At 39.9% G+C, this 21,838-nt stretch overlaps 1 protein-coding gene across 5 annotated transcripts in view; it reads right to left on the bottom strand.

The window, feature by feature from the left end:
* The window catches only part of ESRP2 (epithelial splicing regulatory protein 2), a 47,865-nt gene that overhangs the window by 23,227 nt on the left and 2,800 nt on the right, over positions 1-21,838 (bottom strand). For all 5 annotated transcript variants that reach the window (XM_063334282.1, XM_063334283.1, XM_063334285.1 and 2 more), the window contains exons 3-5: positions 21,485-21,613; positions 2,324-2,437; positions 298-412 (exon numbers count right to left, since the gene is read on the bottom strand). In XM_063334282.1, coding sequence (XP_063190352.1) covers positions 298-412; positions 2,324-2,437; positions 21,485-21,613 — 358 coding nt within the window. The remainder of the gene's footprint in view (positions 1-297; positions 413-2,323; positions 2,438-21,484; positions 21,614-21,838) is intronic.

Here is a 21,838-nt window from a genome sequence, read left to right as displayed (position 1 = left end):
TGATAGCTAAGCCTTTCCTTTAAGATCAAGTATCAATGCAAGTGATGTTTTTCTTTGGTGGATTTACTAAATATGGTCAGAACTCGTTGAGACTCAAATTGGGGGGAAAAAACCGAACCCAATATTGCAAGCAAAGCTCCCTTCCCCAACACACACTTTAGCAAAATTCCTTCTATTTCACCTATGAGTTTTTAAACCCCACATCTTAGTTTAGAAGAATAAAATCTGTAACTATGAGAGGGGTAAAACCTAAGCAGCATAGTTGATTCTGGTGTAAAAGCTGCAGCAAAAGGATACATTCTGCCATGGTCTTGATAGTCTGATCTTTCACGGCGGCTGAACTAGGGTAGCAAGTGTGAAATTCTTTGCGCAGATCATAAAAGGAATAGAAACAGTCTGACAGCAGGAAGTTCTACAAGGAAGACAAAAAGTTTGTTTTGTACACACCATTCCTTTAAATTCCAATTAATATTTTTGGACTGAATGAGGCAGTCTCAAAAAAAAAAAAATCACATAGTTGCATGTCATCAGCTTGTCTGTGATAGACCAGTTTTAGTTCCTTTGTAACACAGTTCAAATTCCACAGCCTTACAGAATTAGATCTCTATACGAGCAAACCCAAATAACTTGAGAGGCAGACCCGTGCAAGACAGCTAGAGAAGACAGCTGGGGAAGAAAAAAAGAAAAAAAGAATCTAGGTTTTGCTATTTTATAAATACTTACATTTAGGATACTGTATTTTCTCTTTTGTGGCTACACTGAAAAGCAATATTGTACCAAAACACGATAACAAAGTTTAAATAAACATTGTTACAGTGGAAAAAATATCTTCCAGCAACTTAAAGACGTTTACTCATTACTGTCTGTTGTGTATTGGATAAGAACTTTAATTATATAACATTATTAAACAAATGTTTAAGCAGCCCTTCACTCAGACATTAGCTTATTTTTTCAAGAAATAAAACAAATAATTCTGGTCTAATTCACTATTTTCTCTCTCGCACTCCTCCAACTGTTTTACTATATAAAAGTTTGACTTTGGTCTAGTCAAACAGCACCCACCTTTGTAAATAAAGAATTGAGAAAAGTCACAAGGTAACGCTTCTTAGAATGTTGGGAATGGCAAGAGCTAAGGTCTGAGGGTTACTACCATTTAACGTGCAGGGAGAGATCGACTTTCGCAAATGAAAAGGTATTGAAGGAAAAAAAAAAAGAAAAGAAAGAAAGAAATGCAGTATTAAGAGACTCAACACTTGATCAGATCCATTCCTTGGTTTGATATGCACAATTATTTCTTCCACAACATTACAGTATTTGTTTTGTTTCAGTCAATTTGTTTCAAGATGGAAGTACAAAGAATTACCCACAATCCATACTGCAGGATGGCATGAAGTGGAAAAAACAAAACAAAACAAACCCCCCCCTACTGTTATGTTTGAATGTTAAATATCATTCCTGTTTCCTTACTTGCTTCATCCCTACACAAACATGCGCTTTTCAAAAAAAGTCAGTGTGTTATGTTTTAATATAACACAAATGCCAAACGAATATTTGTTGAAACTCAGCATGAGCCAATACCCTTATATAGAGAAAAAAAACCACAACTGATCAGTCAACTCCTTCCATGTCTGCAGCTCCCATTCCTGGGGGTTTGCTGCAGACTAATTCAAGAGCCACCACGCTGCACAAAGGCAAGGTTCTTCTCCCTGTGCAAGACATCCTGCTCCAAGCCCTTGCAGGAACTCGGAGTAGAAACGGCCGCTTCATGTGGGAGTAGCAAATAAGCTGTAGCACTACTTCCCCTGAAAAAATGCGGATGAGGAACCACTGCCACTCTCCAGGGCAAGTTACTGCCTGCATGTTTACTCTCTACAGGACATTGACACATGGCTCCTACCAACTTCAGATCTTGGTAGAAACCCATGGCTCCACACAGAACCTGTGGTTTAACTCCAGCCTAAACAAAGCAATAGTTCTCCGTCACCTCTGCTGAGGTTAGACCTGTACCTTTGCTTCTATTTCTTGAGACACAGAATTCAGAGTACTTGTACTGCTCTGTCTCTACCCTGTCTTTCGTAATTTTCCTCTTCATTATGCTCCTCTGGGAGTCCTCAAGTACTGTAGCTGACTTCCAAGAGCAAGCGCCAAGAAATACTTCTCTGCTACCCAGGGTTGTGACAGGAGGGGGATCATCTTAAATATTCTTGGAACATTATAGTTCCCAAGGCTGAATTGTGTTCCTCATCTCAAACTCACATAAGCTATTTTCTTTGATGTCCTTAAAACACAGTATCGCCCTTTTGCATCAGTTCTGACCTCATACCTTCTTAGATGTTTCTGGGTGAAGGACTTGTCGAATGAGTAACTGGCCATCACTGCAGAGCGTGTAAGAGCTCCTTCCAAGTACTTTCAAATCACTGGATACCAGCTGACTAAACTGAAAAATAAAGTGATAAACTTCATTGCACAGATAACTCCATAAAATGAGCAGTTATTGTTATTACAACACTTTTTTTTTTTAAGAAGATAGAATAATTCAGCATTTTGTAATAGCTTTTGAAAAACCATAAAGGATAACAGATGTAGGCTTCTGATAAAGGCAGGCAAAGAAACTATACGCCTTTGTGGAATAGAAAATAAGAACCCAGCAGTATGACAAAGAACAGTTAGGACAATACGGCAGAATTATTATTTTGAGTTATGAATTATGGTATTATAATTATAATATTCAAAAGCTGGAATAATTGTAATATATGCTATGAAATATTTGAAAGTAAAAAAAAAAAAAAAACCAAACACTTTCAAGATGAACCACAGCATTGATTTTGCAATAGCCTTTCTTCACCTATGACATCTTTAACTTCAGTTATATCCTTAATGTTTGTTTGGTTTTTTTTAATTTGAACTCCAGAAAGAAAAAGGCTACCTATCAGGACTGACTAATGTTTCAATAGTTATATGCTAAGAATGGCCAAATAAATTGTGGCCTAATACCTTCAAAAGTGAAATTATAATCAAGTCGCAGCCAAGCCAATCAAAGTTCTTGGTAGAGATACAGTGTTAAAAACACTAGATAAAATTATTCCCTAGCTGTTGGATGGACTACCCCCAGCAGGTTAATTCTCCAGAGGAAACGGTTCTATCTGTCTTGTTTTCCATCCTTATACAACAGTTTCTAGCCTTTTATTACTCCATACCAATGTTAAATTCCCTGCTCATAATAGCTGACTATTGCATTATAGTACCTACATGTATCAAATCAGTAAATAGTAGCTTGTTAGCTAACTTTCAAGGGGACAAATATAATTATTCTGGGCTTCTCTCTTGATGCTACTCCCTCCCAGGAAAGCATCACCTCACAAACAAAGCAATAATTAGCATCATGATGCAGTAGCCACCCACTACTTTAAGCAATAGCTTGCAACTCCAAAACAACCACCCCCAAAAGCAAATTACAAGTTGACTTGAAACTCAGTCTCTTTATGCTGTCTTTTAACCTGTGTATGGGGGGAGAAGAGGGCTGGTTTGTTTTATCATCAACACATGTGACACTTTACATAGTTACAGTCTCTATTCAGAAAAGCTGATGTCCTAACTATCTGACCCCACGTCTACACATTATTCACTGTGTGAACAAATGTTGCAGCATCTGTGTCCCAAAGGTAAGGCTCCACGAGGGAGAAATCATGTATTGAAGGTGATTTTGCAGGAGCAGAGACATGACTACCCAGGCTTTACTTCAAAATAACTGCACACATCCAATTCAGGCCCTTTTCTAGACTTGGACAGGTAACCAGCGTTCCACTACCATCAAATGCTGTAGTAGTGGCTACTACATATCGAGAACTAAGGGGCAAAGCTGGGTAGAGAGAGGCACTTACATCAGCATCTCATATAAGTTGTTTAATTTCCAGATATATACACACACACACACACATATATGTAATGAAGTTATTTAATATCAAACAGAAGATACTTGAAACTTTTAAGAAGGGTGAAAAAGAAATCCTTCCCAAAAATCCCTTTACAATGCAATTCTTTGCACACTACCAAAACCACACAGAAACAGCCCAGGTTTTGCTGCTACCACAAGTTGAGGTCTTAAAGAACGTGAGGCTATAAAGCAAGTCACTGTTTAAGGATGATTTAAAGTCAGAAAATTGAGATCTGAGAGTGCTCAAAGTATTTCAGCTCATGTGTAAACACCAGGCAAAAGAAAATTCCAGAGGACTCAAACGGAACCACTTCAGAAATGCAATTCTGGGGACTGCCACTATCATAGGCGAGCAACAAATATTCTCACCACAATAACAGACAAGAGGAGAATTGTGTTCTTACTGAACGCAGAACCTTATTACTTTCTGTTTTAACTTCTGGGCACAATAAAGAGCAAATATTTGTAAAAAGGGATTGGAAATGGCGATAGGAATTAGCCTCCAGAAGGTGCACAGGGATTCTTGCCAAAAGGAAGCAGAGCCTTACTGATGAACAGTAATAAAACACTCCCCAAACCTTCAACTTTGTACCCTGTGCTTCTGAAGATGCACAAGAGCCTATATAAAGAGTGCAATTAGGGAGCAACTTTGATCATATACAAGAAAAAAAATCCAACATAGACAATTTGAGGGAAGCAGCAAATTGCAGAATCACAGAATTGCGGGGGTTGGAAGGGACCTCTGGAGATCATCCAGTCCAACCCCCTGCCAGAGCAGGGTCACCCACAGCAGGTGGCACAGGAACGCGTCCAGGAGGATTTGGAACGTCTCCAGAGACGGAGACTCCACCACCTCTCTGGGCAGCCTGTGCCAGGGCTCTGCCACCCTCACAGCAAAGAGGTTCCTCCTCATGTTGAGATGGAACTTCCTATGTCCAAGTTTGTGCCCGTTCCCCCTTGTCCTGTCCCTGGGCACCACTGAAAAGAGCCTGGCCCCATCCTTCTGACACCCACCTTTTAAGTGTTCATAAGCATTGGTAAGGTCCCCCCTCAGTCATCTTTTTTCTAGACTGAAGAGACCCAAGTCCCTCAGCCTTTCTTCATCAGAGAGGTGTTCCAGTCCCCTCAGCATCTTGGTAGCCCTTTGCTGACCCCTCTCCAGCAGTTCCCTATCCTTCTTGAACTGGGCAGCCCAGAACTGGGCACAGCACTCCAGATGCAGCCTCCCCAGGGCCATGGCAGAGGGGGAGGATGACCTCCCTCGACCTGCTGGCCACACTCTTCTTGATGCCCCCCAGGAGACCACTGTCCTTCTTGGCCACAAGGGCCCATTGCTGGCTCATGGTCACCCTGTTGTCCACCAGGACTCCCAGGTCTCCTTCCACAGAGCTGCTCTCCAGCAGCTCAGCCCCCAACCTGTCCTGGTGCAGGGGGTTATTCCTCCCCAGGTGCAGCACCCTACACTTGCCCTTGTTGAATTTCATAAGGTTTCTCTCCACCCAACTCTCCAGCCTGTCCAGGTCTCTCTGTATGGCGGCACAGCCTTCTGCTGTGTCAGCCATTCCCCCCAGCTTTGTGTCACCAGCAAACTTGCTGAGGGTGCACTCTATCCCTTCATCCGGGTCACTGATGAATGTATTGAACAGGACTGGACCCAGTACTGACCCCTGGGGAACACCACTTGTCACTGACCTCCAACTAGACTCTGTGCCCCTAATCACAACCCTCTGAGCTCTGTCTTTCAGCCAGTTTTCAGTCCACCCACTGTCCATTCATCCAACCCACACTTCCCTTTGAGGATGCTGTGGGAGACCGTGTCAAACGCCTTGCTGAAGTCGAGGTAGACAACATCCACTGCCCTCCCCTCACCTATCCATCCAGTCGTGCCACCATAGAAGGCTATCAGATTAGTCAGACATGATTTCCCCTTGGTGAATCCATGTTGACTACTTCTGGTAGCTTTCTTTTCCTCCACATGCCTTGAGATGACGCCCAGAACGAGCTGTTCCATCATCTTTCCAGGGATGGAGGTGAGGCTGACCAGCCTGTAGATCCCCGGTTCCTCCTTCTTGCCCTTTTTGAAGACTGGGGTGACACTGGCTTTCCTCCAGTCCTCAGGCACATCACCTGTTCTCCAGGACCTTTCAAAGGTGATGGAGAGCAGCCCAGCAATGACTTCCACCAGCTCCCTCAGCACTCTCGGGTGCATCCCATTGGGACCCATGGACTTGTGGATATCCAATTGACTTAATTGATCTCTCACTTGATCATCCTCAACCAAGGGGAAGTATTCCTTCGTCCAGGCTTTCCCTGTTATTTTCTCCAAAGTCTGAGACTCCTGAGGGCTGGACCGAGCAGTAAAGACCAAAGCAAAGAAGGCATTCAGTAATTCCGCCTTCTACGCATCCTGTCACCATGGCTCCTGTCTCATTCAACAGCGGGCCTACAATTTCTCTAGTTTTCCTTTTGCCTCCAATATACTTGAAGAAGCCCTTCCTGTTGAGCTTGACATCCCTTGCCAGGTTTAATTCCAAGGAGGCCTTGGCTCTCCTCGTTTCTTCCCTGCATACAAATGTATGCAGCCTCCTGCTTTACAAATAAAATGTAAGAACTGTAGTTCAAAAAGCCTTCACCACGTTAGAAAACAAAAGGAGAAAAATGTTTGGACAAGGGAAGAATTACTCAGGCAAAATGGTGTAAGTCAAGTTGGTAAAAATCAAGACTATTGCACTGAAATAGTCACTTTTTTTTCAGATGGTGCTTCCCGTACAACATACGGCTGAAAAGACAGATACACGGCACAATTATTTTCAGAAGCCCCTGCTGAGAAAGAGATCAAGAAGAATGAAATATTACGTAAGGACACTGATAAGCCCAATACTCCAAGTGTACTGAAGTTCAAAGAAGGCATGAGATGCAGCATTTGTTTTCATTTTTAACCGAGCCTAAGTATTTTTACTGCGTATTTATTAAATGTCAGTGATAATATCCAACATTGCAAACTCCTTTCCAATGGGACAATCGACATGGCAAAACAATTCTCAATTTTCTTACTAGAGGCCAGCAGCTTAAAGTGCCTCAGATGAAATGCCACAATGTTGGCAGGCCTTGCTGAGTGCTTATTTAGAAACTTCTATTTTAAAAACAGCCTTTTTCAAACTTTGGGGTGTACTGCTCCAGAAGAGGGCAAAAGGAGTGTGGGAAGAATAGTCAGAAGACATAAGCAATCCTTCCTATCCAAAACAGCTTAGCTATAGCATGGGTTAACTGAGGAGAGGAATGGGGTAGCAGGGTATGAATGGGAAGATTTGCCTAGGAGAAAAGCATGGGGCAAAACAGCAAGCACAACATTGCCACAGAGGAACAACAGATATTTGAGATTAGCCTGAACTGGCTTCTTTCACCTACGTGAGATGTCTCCAAATTCTGGAAAGGTTAAGTATGAAAAGCATAGCTGTGGACCAGCTCTCGGCACTATAGATTACATTGAACCCTTAAGTCTTTCAGGTAATAGATACAGCCTATCGCACGTATCAAAAAGAGTTAAAGCAACCAGCGCAGATGTGTTTATAAAGCCACATTGAAATATAAGTTCAGCAATTCAATGTTCCCATGGAAAAGTCATCTTCAGCCTCCTTTTTTGCACTATGACTTTCAGGCAGCATCTCAAAAAACAACCTTGAGCCAGCACACACCCAAATGCAGCAAGCTAAGGACAAGTTAAGACCAGTGCCAGATTTACATTACATTTTTCTGCCTCACATGTTGAACAACCTGTCCACAGCTCTGTCATTTCCTAAATTCCATCCCCATCTCCTTCACTCCACCAATAAAAACCATCTCAGCTATTTACCTCCTGTCATTTATCTTCATGCTGCCCTCCATAGCACTCCCCCACTTCAGCATGCAAAGCCGCCCCACCTCAAGACTTCCTCCACCCTATGTTTCCCCTGTTAATCTACTCATTTCATAGCAACAGGGTTATACAGAGTGTTAATTACCACTGCTTGCAACCAGCCCTCATTCCGACTGCAAGAACCACAGGGCATTGGCATCACCCTCCACCCTTTGTTGCTTATTCCACCAGCTCAGTCTCTAATAGAGTTCTGGCGAACCACTCCATATTTAAAGGAACATGTTCAATAATTCAATACCAAGATTAAAAACTGAACAGAGAGAGGAGGAAGAATGAAACAAGCTGCTCTGCACATTTACCTCCATGAAACCTAAAACAGTTCTTAGAGAAAAGGTGTCGAGAGGGAAAGATAGAGTTTGAGCACCAGTTCGAAAAACTGGCTAAACAGGATTTTGGTCCTGGAGCTGAGAGTACAAAGAGAGCGAAGAGCCATGTTTAGCCAGCAGCAAAGCTGGACGAAAGCCAGCACGAGCCACACTGCTGCGTTTTCTGCAAATGAATCCCAAGTGGCTGAAATGACACAGCCCCCTTCGTGTTGCCTTAACTTTAACTGAAAAAAGCCGTGGATCCTAGAGAAACAAGAAGATTCCTCATTAAGCTCTTTCTATAGTTATGATGCACAAAGCACTAAAATAAGCCTCTGGCTATTTGGATATTCCCATTTCCCTAACTAAAAATAGCTCTCATCCTTGAGAAAGGCCACTGCATCTGCATGTATCCATGCCAGCATGGTCACGAAATAGTGAGACAATCCAGTTGCAGAACGCATCCAAGCTGTCAACTGAACCAACTGTTCTAAAACACTAAGATACTCTGGGGGATTCTGTCTTTAATTCACCTCTGAGAAATAACAGAAAATTTGGCTGCTTCTTAGTCATCAGCCCTCCAGCAGCTCCTTCAGAATTAAAAGCATCCTTGCAATTTCACCAGGTCTGGAACATTATGCTAAAGCAGAACATAAAAGGCCAGAAAGAAGCTTAGCTTATAGTACACACTTCAGCTAGACATGCACCTGTTCCCAAGTAGAAAGATGAGTTATTAGATTTATCAATATTCTTTGCACAAAGAATGGTCCTCATGCTGTGGGGACCTGGGTTTGAAATCAGTGGTATTGACAGGCATGTTACTAAATTTCCCAGAGAAAACAAATTGGTGATTACACATAAATACATTATCAAGTTTCTGCCAAATTAGCATATCAAAAAGTACTCATTTTGACTTCTCTGCCATCTTTAGACTTAGGTGGGAGGACAAATCCACCCAGTCCAGTCAAATATTAAGACACAATGATGATGCTTGATTTGAGATAGACCTGTCAAAAAAAATTTGAACAGGCTTAGCATTCTAGATCAGTCTTATGCAAAAAACCAAACAAACAAACCCACCAAAACACCCAAAAACAACAACAAAAAAACACTGCACCACAACACCCACAACTTATTCAGCAGTGACATCTTTTGGTCACTATTAAAAGGAAAACTTTCAGGAATAACTTAGAAGAGAAGTTATTTCGGCTCATCTAGGCTCATATATTCCAATATATTCCCTTGAGCTTAAAGAACTCATATTAGTAATACGTAACTGTCCTAGAGAAAGTGAAAATATACTGCACAGAGCTGTAAAACACACTGTTTGAGATGAAAACAGTCTTAACTGACACACAAAGGTGAAGTGCCTACATCTCTTTTGCTCAAACTTGGAAATTTAGCTACATGTGGGGTTTTTTTCATATTCATTTTAAGAAATCAAGAATAAATTTCCACTCTGGCCAGTGCACATCTCCACGTGAAGCAGAAGCTAGAGATCTATTTCAGATCTCTTCTGTAAGTTATTTTACCTACATAAGAGACGTTCTCTGGTAGTGCATTATTAGGAAAAAAGGTGGAGGACAGCATAGAAACCATTACAGTCAGGCAGCTCTAATATACAGAGAGATATATATCTCTCTCTCTGTGTGTACACATACATATATTTATGTATAGAAATATATATGACTCAAATTATAATATTAAAAATCTCATCAGATCAGTTGAACTTTCATGTTTGCATGTCTAAAAATTCAGACTTTCTAAATTCATAGTTATTTCTAAATTTCAATTCACTATATTTCTCATTTTAAGTCCTGAAATTTGTTAAATTTTATGAGCACAATGAAGTTTAAGAACTACAGCTTGTAGTCTATCAGACAGATTATTAAATAAGATTTACCAAAACAAGTCAATAATACTATAAGATCTATAGACTCACCCATATACAGCAGTGTTTCATGTTGTAGAAACCAACTGAAGTAGCAACCATACAAAGCACTTGTTTTTCAATCCAGAAATATCAGAGTACACTCATGCATACTCTCAGACTTTGCCAAATACTTCACATATGCTACCATTTTGCAACAAATATCACATATGCGTTCTTTAAAATAGTGTACGATATCCAGTCTTACTTGTGTTTAAAAAAAAAGTCATCATTACTTAGACACTACTGTAAGTCACATTAGAGCTTTAGACTGTCTTTTAGGCCTTTGGTGTGGGTCATTCTTTACTTGTAGCATACAGCATGTAACAATGACCTGTCTTCTTTCAGGTAAGAGAAGCATGGGAAACAAATGACAATCCCCCAAAAAGTCTCTCTGAAGATTCTCTACAACAAGTCCTGCTTCAACAGGCAAAGATATTGCAGTTCTCGCCTCAAAGCCTGATTTTATGGAATGTCCTCTACGATTTATTACCAGAGAACACCCAAAATCAATTATATAGTTGCAGGTGTGGTTCCTGAAAGGAGATCTCCAGTGGTTGAACGCTGCAACAGGCTACCCAGAGAAGCTGCAGAGTCTCCATCCTTGGAGGTATTCAAGACCCAACTGGGTAATCTCCTTGGCAGGCTGCTCTAGTTGACCCTACTTTCAGGGATTGCACTAGACAACACCTATAGGTCCCTTCCAGCCTCAGCTACTGTGTGATTCTCCGATCTCTTTGGACTCTCTCTGTTTTGCCTACTCCGCAGCTACACTAAAAGCCACGAAAACATAAGTAAAATTGGAGTACCACTGAGAAAACAAATGCCCAGCAATCCTGAAGTCTCCCTTAAGACTTAAAGGCTCTAATACAACATGAGCTCTAATACCATGGGTTTGGTATACAAAGCTTGAATACACACAACATACCATGACATGTCAACTTTGGGAAATATTTTCACTTGGACTTTGTGCCTCAGACCCTACACTCATGAGGGTTTCACATTTATTTACAATACTCTCCATGGGCAGTTTTCTTCTCCTTCACTCTTCAAACCCTGGTGATAACGTCAGCCTTATCCATGCAATGGAGGAATTTAAAGCATGTCAATACTACTGGGAGGCGCACAGACTGAATTTCAGCAGTATTTACAAGTATGATAACCCTTTATTGTGCTAGGTAACTTTTTAAACAGAGAATCCTATAGTAAGCCCTTGCCTTTGTTCATCTGCTAACTGCTATTCCACATGGCTGATAATGGATACGTGGTGACCTTGTACTGAAATTGCTGTATGGAAGAAAAAAAAAAAAAAAGAAAAAAAAAAAAAGAGAGAGAGTGTAAACCACAAGCTGCAGCTAACCTTTTTTTTCCCCCCCTTCTAGCAAAACAGGAAAAATTACTGCATTTAGATACTATTCAGACATAAACATGAAAAATAAATTGACCCTTGGTTTTATTTCTTTGCAGGGGAAACTTGCAGATGATGACAGAGGCAGCCCAGGTCCACTCACTAGAAATGTTCAAAACCAATATTGCTGGTTTGATTTCTCCAATTAAGAGGAAAGCAATTTTTTGCTCTACTGAACACTAATGCCCAAGATTATTTAGTGGCTGAAGACTAGCCTGGACAAAAGCACGGTTTTCATTTTCAGCATGCCACAGACAATATCACTGTGCTCAGTATGACCAGTCTAGTTACATAGCACCTTATGCCTATTAAGGTATATAAACTGTATTAAGTAACTGAGTGAGTAATCAGTCAGAATGGCCACCGTAAACATACTCAAGGGACAGAGATATGTATATATTACCTAAAACTAGTCAGAGTTTCCATCCAGCTTTGGAATTTGTAAGTGTAAGAGCAGGTTTGCTCTCCTTAGCATCAAGGAGATGCAGGATGTGGCACTGAGCTTCAAATACTGCAGACTGTCTTCTCCTCAAGCGTATTATGTTGCTTCTAACTACCTACTACTCTCGTCATTTTGTATTCTCTCCTGAATAGAGGTCCAAAACCAGCAAACCAGGTACCACACATCCTGTTCCTGTTCCAAAACAGTTTCATCTATACCAGGTGTCTGTGTAGACATAAACTCATACTGTTGCCTTTCTCATAGAAAGAAACTAATTCTTTTCCACCCATGGCATGAACTAACAAAGGTAACAGAGTTAAGGTCTCAACTATCCTATGCTAAAATTCCAAACATCACAAATCTTCAAAAGAAGAAGTAGTTAAAGAATACAGAATTATATTTTTAAAGTTATTTAAGATATCCACTTTTATTTTTTACTTTGTTGGGAGGATGAAGTTCCAGGAAGTAACACTGCCCTGTCCTCATCCTCATCACACAAGTCACGACAGAGTTCTCAAGCCAGGAAGGCACACAGCCTACATGTACCTCTTATAATGACTGCAAGAGTTCAAGGGAGAAAAGTGGAAGATACTCTTTGAGTTTATCACATCCTTCCATTCAACAAAACACAGAAAAGTACTTTAAAACTCATCATACTCCTTCAGAATTACATAGAGGGACTGGAAACTTTAAGCTTAGGTGAGGGTAGCCTACAGCTAATTTTCTGCATAAAAATAGCTTTGTTCAGCATGGTTCAGCAACAGGTAGAATATGAAAGACAGAGGCGGAGCACCAGTTGTCATGCTCTGTCTGTCCAGTGACAGTCTGTAGAGCCTAGAAAACAGACCATCGTGACAGGACCGTGATGAACTGTCTTAAGTGTGAAACTTCCACATTATTTGTTTGGCTCATTTTAATTAGGCTTGTGTCTTTTTGTGACAAAGTAAACAATAGCTAACTAAAAGTTTTAATTTTTCCTACGAAAGAATGCAAAAATCTAACCTTCTGCCAAGAGAAAGATCTGTCCAAGCCATGCCACTTGAGCATTTTATGACCATTTTTGATTAATTATTTCTTAGATGGAAGCTTGGAACACCAGATTATTTGCATGCTTTCCAGCTATGGTATCTACAGCATCTAATTCAGGTAATGCATTAAGCATAAAAGGCAAGACCAGAGTTCAGGCCATTTAAATGTCACAGCAATCAGGTCACAGTTTTTATCTTCAAAAGCACAATCTTTTTTAATAAGAGAGTGTTGAAATATGCAGAGTACTCCACAAATAAGCTACCTGGAGTTAGCCTTCTGTAAGATAAAGCACCTCAGTCCAGCAACCTAAGAATTTCAGTTCTGAACTTACTTTACTACTATATTATGTGTCGGGAAACTGATAAATAAGGACACAGTTACCAAGATAAAAAGAGTTTTTACCTTTAAATAAACCTGTATGAGAGAGGCCACTAGCTATCAAAACCAACCAAGTAATACAAAAGATACATATCTCGCAGAACACCTTAGCATTTGTTAGCATAGGTTGTTCGTGAGTCTGTCTTTAAGCAAAAGGAAACTCTGATTATTAGTAATGCAAAAAATCCATACTCTGTCAACCTTTTACCTACATTTTGAGCAGGATTACAATGGTGCCTCACACTCCTCACAGGCTGCTTGCTATCAGCTCAAGCTCAACTCACAGAGCAAGTCATTACAGCCTGAAAGACACGGCTGAACATACTTTCCAAACTCTAGGTTTTAATTAATGCCCTGACTGCAGTATTTCCTAAAGTCTTGATTTAAGCACAAGCTCTCTCTCACAGTGTTCTATACCTCCCCCACTCCCACTTACCTCTGTTTCAAGGACAAACTTTCATTAGCAATGTGATCTTTAGCACTGCCTCTATTGACTGTAATGCACGGTCCTGCTCTATTTACTCAACACTACCTCATTGTTTGTAGGGCAAGCTTAACTAGTTGTAGGAGAATAGCCAATACCTGCAAAATTAAAGCATTTTTGTCTATTGGGTTGTTTTTCAGGTCGTTTTTGTTTTGTTTTTCTATTGGGTTGTTTTTCAGGTTGTTTTTGTAGTAATATCCAGGGAAAGTAAAAGGAAGAGGAGACATAAAAAGAAAGAAGACATACCTATTATCCACAATTCATTTTCCTTCAAGATTCTTTCATGCTCCTGCCTCTCCTTTAAACTTATACCATAAGAATAGCACAGGCATGGAATAACAGCCTTGAGATCCATGCAGCATCTTGCTTATATAAGAATCCATCTGATTCTTGCTCAAACCCTTATAAATATCAGCAAAAAAAAAAACCCAAAACAACCAAACACCAAACTTTTATAAACTGGCTCTAGTCTGCCTCAGAAATGGGGAGTTTTCCCTTTCTTGTTTAACATGCTTTCACAAAAATATAAAGGAGAAGTGGAAGTAGATCCCTAAGCCGGTTTGCCTTTAATCTCTGAAATTTTAAAGTCACAGATTAGGGCAGCAATCCAAAGCATCATGAATTGATTATGTCTGATAAATGGAAAAATGAGAGTAAGAAATTATCAGTAAGATTTTAGCAGTTTTTAACTAAGATCAGAATTTACACTTGGCCTTCCAAGGGATTTAGACCTGCCCAATACAGAACAAGGACTATAATAGTGACATTACTTAGATGTTGCTTCCTTTTAGAGAACTACATCCTCTCTTTCAGGTAGCTTCTTGTTTCTAAAGTGAGACTTGATATGAGCTGCCTGTAATATGAAGCAAGTCACACAGCTTCTTGTGATCAATTCTCAGTGCCTGAGGTTTATAGGAAGAGAGGGTTGATTTATATTTTCTTTTGTTTCTTTAAGCATACCACAAAAGCAGCAGTTTTCTTCTCCTGTGCTTCATGTTTACATGGTGCCATTTCACATGCTTTACAACAAGCAAAAGTTCATCCTGTAACAGTTTAATTCTGCTGTAAGAAATAACATTGGCTAATACGCTTGAGTAATCAACCAATGAAGCGAACCCCAAAGCTCTGTCATAGTCATATTCTTGTGACTGCTATGTATTTTCCAATTCTCAAGCTCACGCTTCCCCCTCCAATCCAATAGTTATTTGATTCAAGAGGTTTGATGTGTTAAACACTGTTTTGTGTCTCTCTCCAGCTGCAAAGGACTCCTGAATTAACTTTCAGGTACACAGCTACAATAAGATCTACTTACAAAGCAAAACCTCCACAGTGGTTTTTGCATTTTATTTTACAACTTGTATACTGTAGCTCTACTTTACTCTTGGTGCAATTTACTGCAACAGAATTACTTATCAGGAAAGTAATTCCGCCATAATTTCTGTAAAGAAGGTTAATTTCACACATTGCCAACACTGACACAATTCGTTATGATGTTAAAGCATGCTTTCTTTGAATTTCTCTAGAATTAGAGCCAGAGAACTGAAACACTGCTAATTACGTTTTGATTTCAATTCAGTAAGAATAAAAACACAATTCAGAGACTGTCCTAGAGTTCTAGTAACAAAACACTTTCTTCTCAGCTAACAGGTGTCCAAAATGGTCACAGGAGCCAAGTTTTTGTGAAAGAGAAAACAACTGTTTCTTAATCTTAAAATTAAGTTTCTTTCCAATATTTTAGCGCTAACACGATAACCATTTCTCAACACTTTTTGCCCTCTCTGCCCACTGCAGCTCCACAAGGTAGCAGGGGAAAAGAAAAACTAAAGTATTTTTAAATGGAAGTTTGGGAGAAGTGGCAGGATTGGTGGGGGGTTTTTTTGTTGTTTTGTCACTCATCATGTGGCGAGCATTTAAATTTCAATTCCCGATACCTTTTGCATAATATTTATCTTCTAACTCACATCTACCTTCACAACATCTGGATTTAATGAACAAAGGACAGATCAATAAAGCAGCCGTTTATAAACAAAGCAAGAACAGGGCTATTGTATAGAAATATACTGGAGTAAAGTGTGAACAGTTTAAAGAACATCAACACAGATTTACCAGAGCAAAGCACTGAAAAATGGTTTGTAGAGCAAACGTAACATTCAGTACCTTCTTAGGACACACACATTAAGTTGCCTTTCAGAGTATCAATATTTTCCTCCTTTCTTGAAATTAGGCTGTAGCTAACAGAAATCAATCACGAAGGAAAACAACAACACGATCTCTGCAGTTTTTATGCAAAGCAGCAACTATTAAGAAGAAAAAAAAGCTTTTCCAGAGCAGACAGGAGATGGCAGACAGGAATGTGAGGAAGAGGGAGAATTACTGTTTATATTTCTAATTAAGAGACATAAAAGTTCTGATTTTAACCATAGAAATTATAGAAGAGGGCTGATATTATGCTGCTAAAAAAGAAAAAAAAAATCTTCTCCAATCAGCATTTTTAGTTTTGGCCACAACACTGCTTTGCTAGCAATATCAATTCCAGCATCTATGCGTCACCCTTAAACCTAACTGTTCAGCAAAGAAGTGCTGCAACACGTTGACAGAAATGTTGCCCTTGTTTGGCAGCACTTAGCTACCCAAGACCTTCTGCATGTAACTTAAGGGTGGGTTGTTTTGTTGTTTTTTTTTAAAAAAGAAAAAAAAAATTCAGGTAAACCAAGACGTAAATGCAAGAACTGTGCAACCCTTTCAAAAGCTGTGACAAGAACCAGGGCTGTTTGCAAGGGCATGTAGCAATAGGACGAGGGACAATGGTTTTAAACTAGAGCAGGGTAGGTTTAGATTAGACATGAGGAAGAAGTTCTTTACAATGATGGTGTTGAAACACTGGCCGAGGTTGCCCGGAGAGGTGGTGGAGGCCCCATCCCTGGAGACATTCAAGGCCAGGCTTGATGAGGCTCTGAGCAACTTGATCTAGTTAAAGGTGTCCCTGCTTCCTGCAGGGGGGTTGGACTAGATGGCCTTTAAAGGTCCCTTCCAGCTCAACACATTCTATGAAAATGGTACCAGGGAAGAGGGAAACAGTAGAGGTTTGCAGACAATCCAGAATACCCACACAGCTTTCTAAACTGCTTCCATGTTAACATGTAACAGTAGAAGTACTACATGTATACTTACTGTCAAAATGGTAGACTATAAATCCTTTATTCCTCGGCCACTTTTGAAAACCCTGACAATAGCTTATTAATACATTTCTAGTGACCTTTTCAGCAGCTGCTTACAGCAAGCTAGAGGAAAGAATTTCAAAGTCTTTGATGATCATGTAATCCAGCAATCTTTGTGTTAAAAGGCTTCCACCCTACGTTTTACTGTCTTCCAATGACTTTAAAAAAAGCTGCAAGTACAATTTCAAGAGAAATTCAAGTATTCAGATAGAGCATCAGAGCTGCAAGAACATCCAAATGTGCTAGCGACAAAGTTTTCAAACACTGCACAACATCACACTGTGTGAAAACAGGCATTTCAAGCTATCCTGGACAGGTCATAATAAACTTTGTTTTTCTATATATGCTAATCTGCCCAGGCTTAGTAAGAGACTTAATATTACTGTTTAACTTCACCAGAAGAAGCAGCAGCATCCGCTATCATGAAAAGTCTACTCAGGCTCATTCTCAAATCACTGGGCCTCATTATTCACTTCTAATCAATACTGGCACTTTGACTTTTAAGAGAAGAAGATAGCCCAGCTAGCCGAGACTACCACATTGTTATGCTTGCAAATAAAAGAATATGCAGCTTTAGACAAATTCCAATATATTCCAATATTGGGTATCAAACATAATTTAACAAATGCTTTTCTAAGTTTAAATGGAAATAGGGAGCTACTAGATGCTAATATATAGTAAGAGCCCTGCATAAGGCTACATGCACACAGGATACTCAGCCCTCCTGCTAAGAGCAGGATTTTATCACTTACCTGATAGGTAAGTGGTAGGACAACCTGAAGGCCAGCTTGTGTCTGCCAGGAAACCCTCATCACTCCCTGCTGATACCCAACCAAGGCCACAGTTTCACAATACAAACTGCTTCGTGGCCAACCTGTCTTAAAACCTTTCTCTCCTTTCACCCACACTGCTTGTTCATACCTTGGTGCTATGACTGCCCTCAGAAAAACTGCATCATCTGCCACACCATACATCAGACAGAACTGCTCCAAACCAAAACTGCTTTTAACTCAGAACAGCGCCCTGCTCCAGTTTAATATGCAGCCCCAAACACTTTCGTACTGGCAGAATGCAGGAGAGGGAGGTCCACATAGCAGAAAGGTGCCACTAAAAAGTTTTCATACAACTGCAGCTTGAGAACATGATGCGGGGGCAGAAACACCTTAGGCTGGTATCGCCATCAAACATGTTGGATCATGAAAATACAACCAAAGGGTGTAGTTTCATGGGACGTGAGCTTGGACAGCAAAGCAGCTTAGACGTTCCCACCCTACCTGCTCATTTCAGTGATCCTGTTTACAGCACAGCTTCACAAGGAGTTTCACTGACACAACAAAAAGATGGCAAAGGATGGTGCAGGGGCAAGAAAAGAAGCTGGCTTCACTGCTGAAGCCAAATCTTGTGAAACTACATCCTGAGTAGTTGTTGTGGAAAGAACAACCTGCTCGGTAATACTTGCCAAAGGTTTGCCAAACACCTGCTCCAAAACTTCAGAACTCAGACCCAGTAAATATTCCAAAATACAGACTCTGTTAGGAGTTTTATTGAGGTGATACAGTCATCAGATAATCTGAAGTTGGAAGACCAACGACGAGACCAAAAAAACCAAAAAATCACCCTGCATTTTCAGGCTTTTTTCTGCAGTCTGAAGGTTCAGAGACATATTAAGAAAAATATTCAAAAAAAATCATTTATCGAAAATGAAGGTGTGACAGCTGGCAAGCAAGCCAAGAAAACTTTCTGCTAGCACTTCGTGAAGAAGAGGCTGCAGAACAAGTTTCTCTTAAAAAAAAAAAAAAAAAAGTTGTAACCGGTTTATCAGGTTAGAGGAATTCACTGGTTCTTCCGCCTCTCCCCCGACCCATTTGTTTCCCAATGCTCAGCTAACGAGATTGTTTCTTGCTGAATTTGTTGATACGTGAGAAAATAAATTGCACCTGCAGCTCAGCTGGATGATCAATAGGCACCCAAACATGCTTTAGAGAACTGCTCATTTGCTATCACCTGATGAAGTGCCAACCCCTGAGTATTTTCAATTTGTGCATAGTTTAGGAGGGGGGGGAGAGAAGGCCCAGCTTTCCCTTTCTATATTTAAGAATACGAATCGAATCTATCATTGATGTATTGAATTCAATGTACAATGCCATGAAAGATCAGCAAGCCTACAACCCTCTTTCAAACAATTTTTTAATACTTAAATGTCAATCCATAGATGAAATTTGGATGCTTTCAACAGGTCCAAAAGCAGACCCAGCTCTCATGAGAATCTCTCCTTTTTTATGTATATCGTTCAAAGTAAGATGGTAATTACAGCTAAATACTGCAGACAGCTCTCCAAAATTATTAGCTGCTCTTAGACTTATTCTTTGTCAGGGAGACATGCAAATATTGCCTTGCACAAGGAAAGGAATATGTCTTAAGGCAAGTCATGCTGATTCAGCCAGGTTTTCTGTATGGGAGGGATTAAGAAATCCACAACACTTTCAACTTAGTATTCGATCTTTAACTTAGAACCCCCATGGCTAGAATCAGAGAAGCACATGAAGATCTCAGCTACATCATCAAATTTTCTACCACAATCCAAGCAGGGTGTGGAAAGCTAATTTCACATACTCTATAACACTATCTCAAATCAAGGTACAAGTCTGCTTCCTTTTCCTCCTCCTTTTCAAATAACCACTTCACCCACCTGTGCTTTTGCTAATCAAAACACTTAAATGAGGGGAAAAAAAATAATTCTGTATGTGTTGACAAATACCTGATTCATCCTTTAAATACATGATACAGTTAAAATATTTAATGGACTTATAGTCAAAAATGCAGAAAAGGATCTACTATTAAAGAATATGGAATTTTGCTTTTTGCCACCATTGCAAGTGGGAGGATGAATTAATTCTCTCCTAACTCCCATGGAGTCAGGACACATGGAGGGGAGGGGAAGGGAGACAAGCTTAGGTAAAATGTGTTCCAAAAGACCTGGAACTGGCCACATCACAACTGACATCCAACAATTAACAGCAAAATCATTATTTAGTTGCACAGATATGCCAAACAAAAAGGGAAAAGAAATTGTTGTTTTTCAAGAGTCTCTACCCACCTACACACAAAGGTAGTACTTCCTTTTATTTGCTAAAGCAGACCCACCTACAGTGCAATTTACGGCAATAAGATACAATCTCTCATAAAGTATTGAGTATAATTAAAGTGTGTCTGTTATAAAGGTAAACAGAGTGTACTGGGCTAAACTGTTCCAGATGTCTTTAGTGCAAGATCTGGGACAAGATCAAACCTGCAGCTGCACATTTTCTCAGGGGTTATTTTGAAGCTAAAAAAAAAAAAAATAAAAAATTAAATCACCTCTTGGTCTTGGACTCTAGCAAAACTAATGCTAGTAGAATAAACGCCATCTGCAGCTAATATTAACAGATTTTAAGACACATAAAAGTTACACGTTTCTGTTTTCAAAGATACTCACTCCAGAGTGAAGTGTTAACCATTTGGTATCAAAGAGGGTTAGGAGCCAGTCTGCCAAGTTATCTGTGTCACCAGAAGTTACAGCAACATGAACCTGTTTTACTGCCTAAGCAAGTTTCTTGCTGAAACACACCTACGAATGATTCAGACAAGGTGTGGAAAGCCAGTTTTATATGTTACACAAAAATGCACTATTGTATTTTTCCATTCAAGCACATTTTGTATATAGAAAAGATAGTGAAAGAAAGCAAACTTTCAGGAACTGCATATGTATACACTATTTGCATTAAATTTTTTTAGGTAACTTAGGACCTCTTGAACTACAAAGATCATACAAATTTATAGATTTACTGTCTCAATGTGATATTAAGTGAGCCAAAGAGCAAAATACAGAAATCATAGAAAAAAACATAATCACTTTATAATCCACTAAACTAATTAAGCTTATCTGCAAAAGAGCCATACGCAACAAGCACAACTGATGCTTTATGAACACATAGTTTTGAAGAGTTCAACTAACTTCCAAGAATAACCAGTGAGAAAAAGGTTTTAAATACATATTGTAGTGGTGGACCTGTAGATTAAAACATACCATGTAAATTTTGCAAGTTTTATTAGCACTGCTAAACTGAGTAGTGCTCTTATCATCCTACTTTTTTTAAGGTTTGAGCAAGAGAAATTTGGAATAAAAGTAGACCCATTAAAATAATCTGAAAGCCAGACCTTCCAAGGACTAGGGCATCAGCTCAAATATTCTGGTATTGCACATAACTGTTTCAGAATTATATGGTTCCCATTTCAAGTGGTTCAGGTCTCTTTTGGGTTAGCTTTAAAATAAGCACAAAAACTTGCTAGTGAGTTCAAAGTAAAAGGCAAAATTAAAGTCTATTCATTTTATCAAACCAATTGAATCTCGTCCACAGGCTTCACCCTGAATAGCCCCTGATCCCATGAGCAGCACCTCACCTGTTGAAGAACCCGGTCCAGTGGCTCAGCTTTGCCCAATCCCTCTGGTGTTAAGCCACTCACTTCACGACACTGGTCACTTAAGTCCAAATTCTCTGCTTTCACCAGGGATTTGTGTAGTGTCCCTACCTAAAAACATTTAAGAAATGACGGACAAAAGTGAGAAACAATGGAACTGGCTCTTTCTAACAATACGTTCAGACTGCAGAAAAATCAGAAAGGTGCAGCATCACGGTCCCGATAACAATCGCAATGAGAAAAAGCATTTGTCGATTTCACAAATCGAAACCTTTTGCGTCGGTTTCTTGCCCTCCCGCCCAGGAGAGCCACGCTCTCTGCTTCGGTGAATGGGAG

The sequence above is a fragment of the Chroicocephalus ridibundus genome, chromosome 4, assembly GCF_963924245.1.
Source record: "Chroicocephalus ridibundus chromosome 4, bChrRid1.1, whole genome shotgun sequence".
In the NCBI taxonomy this organism is placed as follows: Eukaryota; Metazoa; Chordata; class Aves; order Charadriiformes; family Laridae; genus Chroicocephalus; species Chroicocephalus ridibundus.
This window is presented reverse-complemented; position numbering and strand designations above follow the sequence as displayed.